General features: G+C 36.3%; 1 protein-coding gene across 1 annotated transcript in view; it reads left to right on the top strand.

The window, feature by feature from the left end:
• Positions 1-6,780, top strand: part of LOC106875971 (uncharacterized) — a 27,540-nt gene extending 20,760 nt beyond the window's left edge. The window contains exon 2 of the mRNA XM_014924314.2: positions 5,657-6,780. Within this exon, the coding sequence (XP_014779800.1) occupies positions 5,657-6,578 (922 nt within the window). The 3' untranslated portion in view covers positions 6,579-6,780. The remainder of the gene's footprint in view (positions 1-5,656) is intronic.
• Positions 6,781-8,475: the final 1,695 nt, after the last annotated feature.

Here is an 8,475-nt window from a genome sequence, read left to right on the forward strand (position 1 = left end):
ATATATATATATATATATATATATATATATATATATATATATAGAAAAAGCTTAATAGCTTTACTTGAACCATTTGGTTTCATTTTGTTGGGCAAACAAACATAATTTCTCTTTTATATACATAGATTATACACACACACAACATTTATAGTTTTCGTAAGACAATAAAGTATGGAACGAAATCGCTGCCATAATATATTATAGATATAGTAATAATATATATAGGTTCAGGCGTGACTGTGTGATAAGAAGTTTTCTTCTTACTACATGGTTCCGGATTCACTCCCACAGCATGGCCCAAGGTGCCACGCTGTGGGACTCAATCCGGAACCATATAGGTGCCACGCTGTGGGAGATGATAATCTTCTGCTATAGCCTCGGGCCAACCAAGGCCTTGTGAGTGGATTTGGTTGACGGAAACTGAAAGAAGCCTGTCGTATATGTGTATATAAGCATATACATGGGTATATGCGTCTATGTGTCCCTTACCACAGCTTAACACCGGTGCTGGTGTGTTTACGTCCTCGTAGCTTAGCAGTTCGGCGTAAGAGACCAATGGAATAAGTACCAGGCTTAAAATTAAATACTGGGGTTGATCCATTCGGCTGAAATTCTTCAAGACGATGCCCCAACATATTTGCAGTCTAATGATTGAAACAAGTAAAAGAATAAAAATATGCTCGTACATAAGTCGACTTATTGCCAAATACATATTGAAAAATTAAGTGTGTGTTTGTGTGTGTGTGTGATGGATATATTTTAGAATTCACTGGTCAGTGAGTTCAGTTGCTGTGAGTAGAAAATCTCGATAGCTTTAATTAGCGAAGGGCAACTGCAGATTTAATTAACTGTAACCACCCTCCGAAATGTGTGGCCGTATGGCATAAGAAATTATAGGCATATCTGGGTGATTGAAAAATTCACTTTGCTACCACATGATTTGGGGTTCAGTTCCAATGCGTGGTATCCTGGACAAGTGTCATCTACTACAGTCTGGGATTGACCGATGCCTTGCGTATGATTTTGGTAGAAAGAAACTGAAGAAACCTGTAGTGTGTGTATTTGTATCCCCATTCCCGCTTGACAACTAATATCGATCTGTATACGTCCCCATAACTCAACAGTTCGGCAAAAGTGACCGATAGATTACAGGACCTAGAAAATAAGTACTAAAGTCGATTTGTTCGACTAAAACCCTCTATGCTATAGCATGGCCGCAGCCCAGTTTTTTTTTTATGGGTAAGGAATAGCAGTAACAGACAAAGTGTTCTTATATAATTCTGAGTCAAAATCCCTTTTAAGTAGTCCATAAAAATGCGTACTAGTCAAGTACAGGAGTCGATTACCGGCCAATTATTGAACTAAACTTTGTGAAGATAGGAAATTGACTCAAAGCATCCAATGTGACCGTTACTAAAACGGCGGCGGGTATGATATACCATAGATTTGGCTGCTATTCCTAGCCGGTTGTATGACCACGTAGAAGCCTCTCAGTAAGTCAAGAAATATTCTTTGATGCGTGCCTTCTGTCTGTCTCTGAGTGTGGCTTCCAAGTTACTTCTCTCATTGAGTGAGAAGTCGTACTCAGTTGCATTTTCACAATTCCATGTGTAGAAAGACTTACTAACAAAGAAAACCTTTGTTATTTTTGTTTTCAATTTCCTTTTTACGTCTTTTATGACCCGTTGTTTACAACACCTGTTCATTAAATCTGGTTAGCTAGAATCGTTAGAGCATCAAATAAAATCCTTGATCAATTTAGTGACGGTCTATATATATTGGGTTCAAATCCCGCTGAAATCTACTTTGCCTTCTATCTTTCCGGAGTCGATTAAATAGGTCCAGCAAACTACCCAGATTGCTATATACTCTCCCAAAATGTAGTACTTTGTATCAATGTTATATATTAATACTATGTAGTCTGTTTAGGGATAGATAATATAAAAATGAATTCGTCTTTTAGATCGAATTTACGCTAATTTCATTAAGAAAATTGTTCTTCCTGGATTAATACTTACCAGCCAATAAGATCACAGCATATCAATTCGGTTGAGTAACTAACCACAGACGAGTCGACCATCTGCATCTTGCTTTTGGCACTGTAATATGAATCTAAATTACGTGATTTGCATTTCACGTAGTGGAAAATAGACGCATCTCACTGTTGTAAATAGCGACAACACTCGAAAATTAACTCGCGCTTGCAGTGCTGATTTTCAACTTCCTCAATGGTTAAAAAGTGGAGAGATGATATGAGTTCTGCCAAGCAGAGTATGTTCTTGGATGCGTTGCCGACGAATTTATTCAGAGACATGATCACCTACTTCTCTCGTTTTCTTTAAATGCAACGAAATCAATCAGGCTCTCAGCTGAGAACTTATGCCTAGAAGGAAGCATGAGCGTTATTTTCGAGCAAGACAGCTATATATTAACAGTATCGTTTTTCAGTCTTTTGACATGCATTTCAACAAAGAGAAAACATGACTCATGATATCGTTAAAATATTTAACTTTTAAAGTCTTTCTAAAATTATCTCTCTCTCTCTCTCTCTCTCTCTCTCTCTCTCTCTCTCTCTCTCTCTCTCTCTCTCTCTCTCTCTCTCTCTCTCTCTCTCCCACCTCGCTCCCGCTTTTTATTTTTTTAATTTTTTTTATTCCATGTCGACTCTGGCTGAACAGATATGATCACCAGCCTTCCAGCTGTTTCCACTCGTTTTATTCTTCTCGATATAGTGTGTCAATTACGACTTTTGTACCAAAGTTTTATTTTTCTTTTCTTTTCACTTGGACTTCCTTTTTATGACTGCAATGTGGTTTTAACGGAAATACGTCTGCTATTCCTTGTTTATCGGATGATCACACAGTTTCTGCTTTGGCTTCAATAACACACAATAAAATGGGATCTCAGATTCGGTTTCCCGCTTAACAAAGTGGCAAACACTTAAGTTACGACGCTCCCTTTTAATTATATTAATACTACTTACCTTATTGATACCTCAATGGATTTCATTAAACAATTATAGAGATGACAACTAAATTATGTATTTCCTCGAAAACTTTAGTTTCTGCGAACTCACTGGTTCCTGAGTCAGCAAAAGTGTCTGTACATGGCTTTTTCTCAAATCGCACATTCATGTCGTAAGAAAAGAGGCAATGGACGGCCTTTTATTTGTTACGTTTTTCAGTCATTGGACTACAAGGAGCACCACCTTTAACGGTTTAGTCGAACAAATCGTTTCTCAATAGGTCTTTCTTTTTTTTTTATTCAAACCTGGTAGTTTCTCTAACCTAGTCTTTTGTTGAACCAATAAGTTAAGGGACGTAAAGAAACCAGCAGCGGTTGTCAAGGGGTGAGGACAAGCACACACCTGCACATTTACGGCGGGCTTCCACTATCCGGGTCCCTAATTCACTCACGAGGCATAGGTCGGTCCGGGGCTATAGTAGAAGACACTTGCCTAAGGTGCCGCACTGTGGGACTGAATCTAAAACCACGTGACTTCAAAGTGAACTCCTTAACCAGACGGCCATTATCCAATACAAGAAATACCTAGAATAAGCGGCAGGCAAGCATAAATTTTACATATGATTCCTAATTTGTCTTTAACAGCTGTTTCAATGAAATATAAACATTTATATAATTACATAATATACATAATTTAAATGTTATTCCAGCTATGATTTAGAGTTTAACGATGTGTTAATAATTAAGTTCTTAAATACCGTAGATATATTTTTACACATCACTTCGGTATATGAAAGATAGGTAAAAGAAAGAGGTAGACAGATAAATAGATTCGCCATGATAGATCGCTAACCATTACACACATTTGTTTTTCTCTCCTTGTTTCTTTCTGTGTTCCTTTCTGTGGAAGAGCGTAGGCTCGAAACGTTAAAAACTTTTTCAATTCCTAAGCGTTATACTAATACATCTGTTTGTTTTCTACACCACCTGTCTTCGTCTGTTGTTTTTTTTTTTGTGAATTCTCCCTATAGATAGATAGATAGATAGATAGAGAGACAGAGAGACAGAGAGAGAGAGACAGAGGGAGAGACAGACAGACAGACAGGTAAGCTAATCGGTACTGACACCACTTATAAGGATACTCTAAGAACAATTTGGAGTAGTTATATTTGACTCGATCGAAAATTCTGGTACCGTGTACTGCTTCTTAGCGTAACACGTAATAACTATGTGTGTGTGTTTAGATATGAGATTCGTCAGAATCAAGGTACTTTAATATTCAGGACACCAGAAAAGGGTCGTGTGTAGTAAATCAGCTTCAAATTACATCCTACCATGTTAGAGAGTGGTAATGAGAGAAATTGAATAATGTAGAGTTACAGACATTTATGCTAGAGAGAGAGAGACAGACAGAGAAGCTGATCGTAACAAGAATGACTTTCGCCATAGATTTGAACAATAAGGGTAGACTTGAGGTTCAGCGATAACTCGTCGACCACCAGTTCATTTGCTCTAAACACTGAATCATCGTCGCTATACTAATGAGACTTAATACTTCTAAACTAACATACAAATAAACATAAACATAAGATCCGGTTCAAGTCACAATCCCAAGTTTTGTAAATCCAACGAATTATTGAAATATTTTATGCGGTGTAGAAATGATATATCCGTTATGGAAATGACAGGCAACATTCGTGAAGATGTGGGTTGTGTATCCACAAGTTATTTCAATATCCGCCTGAACTTGCCCTATATCGTTGATGTTTTCAAAAATGTTGATGATAGCTGAATAAGATCGACAATTTAGATATCTATACGTATTCTTAAAGCAGAATGCTTACGCTATAAGACAATTACATGCTTACAAATAAAGGACCATTCCTAGCTCTAGGCATTTCCGGTAAAATAAAGGAGTGTTCTCTTTTCTAGATATCTCTTTTTAAATTTTGATTATCTCAAAATCTCTTGAGAATAATACAGGTTCGGTTTCGCTTCTCGTTGTTTACACTGGGGCCGTTATACTTTTGTGTCTAACCCCAAATTCACGCATTTATCGCAGCGTCTGGTCAATCCTTACCAGAATGCAGCCTTCTGAAATTCCCTCCTTGCTCATAGCCTTTTCGCAGGTGTTGATTGACAAAGGTTCAAGTGGAAAAGAAATCTTATTGGTCAATGAGGGCTTGCGAAAGCCATAGGCTCAGCCCCATCCTCCAGCAAGCAAGAAGCAACAAAAACAAGACTACACCCAGCCTGACATGAGAAGTGGTTGGCAATTAGACAACAATAACTACGGTTCCCACGACATTTCTATTCACTTTTCGTTATTAAGTAGAAATAATGGGTTTTCCGAACATATTTTTAACCACTTGTTTAACTATTTTATTTATTAGTTTGGCTCGTGGGATTTTTTTTATTTTCAAGTCTTAAGATGTTTTCAAGTTTTTTAATGCATACCATCAATTTTATTTCTATGTAGTCTTGTAATTTGTTCGGTGTATAATTAATCTCTCTCCACCCCATCAACATTTTAGTCAAATTATTGTATCAATTTCAAAATGCAAGAGAATCTTTAAATCTATATAGAAAAAAGTGTTATATCATCTTATTTTGTGTATCAAATCATATTATATTGTATCGTTATATTATATTATATTATATTATATCATATATTTTCTTTTTATAATTTCAGAATAACAGAACAAATTCTAATATGGGTTGGAGTGATTCTAGCAATCTGGTGCTTGACTGCAACGGATGTTTTACAATATCCACTGTTTTTTCCTGAAGGAGTACACATATCCAAAGTTCTTAAAATGACGTACAATTTCAGCATAGGCAAATATTTCTATCTTTGCTTTGTACGGATTTTTTCTATGAAAGACAGGTATCCAGCAGTACTTATTCACCATTTCGTCGCACTCAGCACTTACATTGTGATCAACGGATTTGAACAAAACATGTTTGCCGGTTTGCTTGGTCCCTTTATGGAAACAACTTCGTCGCCGGTTATACTTTTAAAAATTGCAAATAAACTTAATCGTTCAGAAACGAAGTCAAAATCAAGCTTCAAATTGCATTTCATAGAGTTGGTCGCTATGGTTTTACTTCGAGGAGTCTGTCCAATTGTTAGTTTCATTTATATTTATAACAAACAGCACATCTTTGCTATGGAAAGTATTCCTCTTGCGTTCTTCTTTTTGTCAATCGTTTTCTTTGGAATTATCAATACATGGCTTATTTTTAGATTGGCTTTCAATTTACGCTTTGTATGGCAGCTGAATAAATCACAAAGCAGACCACCAGTTTTATCCAACGATAAACATTCTTTCTACTTGAATATCCTTTCATATTTACACATAAAATGCGACAAAAATAAGCACTCAAAATGCATGACATCCCAAAACCCTAAATCTATTTTGAAGAACAATTCGGTATCTACTGTTCCAAAAGTATCCGGTGAAAAAAGTAATAAAGCTATCCAATTTCACCATAATGATTTTAGTACGTCTACAGATACTAACAGAGTTAAAAACACGGGCATCAGTGAAAGTAAAGATCTGTATCATTTAAATGCATACAAGACTGAACAGTTTAACAAAGAAACAGTTTGAACTTCCACAATTAAAATACCGGTAGTCTTTGACAACCAAAATAAAAGCTTCAGTGCCATACCATTTAAATCATTTGTAAATTTCATATACGTTGTTCAAAATACAGAAATTGTTGTACTCTGTTAACACTTATACTTTTATTATTTTATTTTAAATGTTCTAAAAGATTATTTATGAAGAAAAAATATTTTTTTATTCTAAACTGTCGTTTTTGTTATTCTTTTATTTGTTAGAGGAGAATGACCGAATGTTTTTGTGTGAAGATATCGCTCAATCGGTCTTTTCTTTAATGTATGTTAAGTGTCGATATCCATAATGCTGGGAACATAAAAACAAAACGAATAGGAAAAAATTATTCTGTGTGGGGAGAAAAAGCAATATAAATGGTAAAAGATTTGTCTGTACAAACTAATTCATTGAAGGCAAGGTTTCGATTTTAAAATTTAATACATTTTCGTAGATTGTATAATTCACAGAGAAAACTGGGAAGATTACAGTCTTACTCTTTTACTTGTTTCAGTCATTTGACTGTGGCCATGCTGGAGCAACGCCTTTAGCCGAACAAATCGACCCAGGACTTATTCTGCCGAACCGCTAAGTTACGGGGACGTTAACACACCAGCAGCGGTTGTCAAGCGATGTTGGGGGGACAAACACGGGGACACACACACACACACACACATATATATATATATATATATATATATATATATATATATATATATATACGATGGGCTTCTTTCAGTTTCCGTCTACCAAATCCACTCACAAGGCTTTGGTCGGCCCGAGGCTACAGTAGAAGAAACCTGCCCAAGGTGCCACGCAGTGGGACCGAACCCGGAACCATGTGGTTCATAAGCAAGCTACTTACCACACAGCCATTCCTACGCCTTCTTAGCATTTACACATGATCGCATAAATCAGAAAAATCTAGACGTATCGATGGGAATTGTTCGTGTTACTTGGAACAACACCAATCCAGTTTTTCAAGGGAGCGCTGTTGAAATTGAGAACTGAAAAGGCATTGCAAGTAAATCTATTCCCTGCTATTCTATATAGTGTCAATGAAAGTTGAAAACCCTTGTTATTGAGAAATATTCCGATACATCAAGGCACAGAAATGGGCTTTCTATTAAGTGACACTTTGGGCAGAATGTCTTCTAGCATAGCCATTGGTTGAGCAATACTTTGTGGATGGAATCTATTATACTGAAACTGTGAGGAAACCCATCTTCTGTGTGTGTGTAAGTGTGTATCGCTAGTGTATATGAATGAATGATATACACATCGTCTGCAAAATTGAAAACATTGGTGCTTTGTGGATGATATCTTTTGAGAGAGTCTGCACTAAGGTACAAATTCTTCTCTATCACTCTTATCGCCAGAAATCTTGTTAGGCTTGTTGAAAATCTGAAACTAACGACGCTATTGTTCGCAAACTGTGATATAAAATGAATGTGGAAGATAATTTCGGTCTTATTAGCCCTCATCAGAAAAGTGATAACTTCAACGTACATGACGAAGTGGTGATGAGAGAACCACTAAGCACTTGTACATTTTTTACTGTTAAAAATCTCATTTTTATCTAGAATAAAAAATAAATGAACGTTGCAAGATTCATGTTTTTCAAGGTTATTACGAGTGTCAGTTAAGTTGAGACAGCTTCTCTCGGTTATCGAAACTTCATCACCAACTCTATCTCATTGCGAAATTCCTCATTGTTCTACGGTGATCTCTACTAAAGTAATATAAGAAGCGATTTTCATCATAGGCAAAAATACAAAACTACACATGGGAGAATGACGAGTCGATTTAATCGCCCCACTTCCCTGTACTTGACTGATATTCAGTTAAGCTGACTCTGTGAAGTACGTGTGTATTTGAGTGTCAGTTAAGT

The sequence above is a fragment of the Octopus bimaculoides genome, chromosome 1 (assembly GCF_001194135.2).
Source record: "Octopus bimaculoides isolate UCB-OBI-ISO-001 chromosome 1, ASM119413v2, whole genome shotgun sequence".
NCBI lineage: Eukaryota > Metazoa > Mollusca > Cephalopoda > Octopoda > Octopodidae > Octopus > Octopus bimaculoides.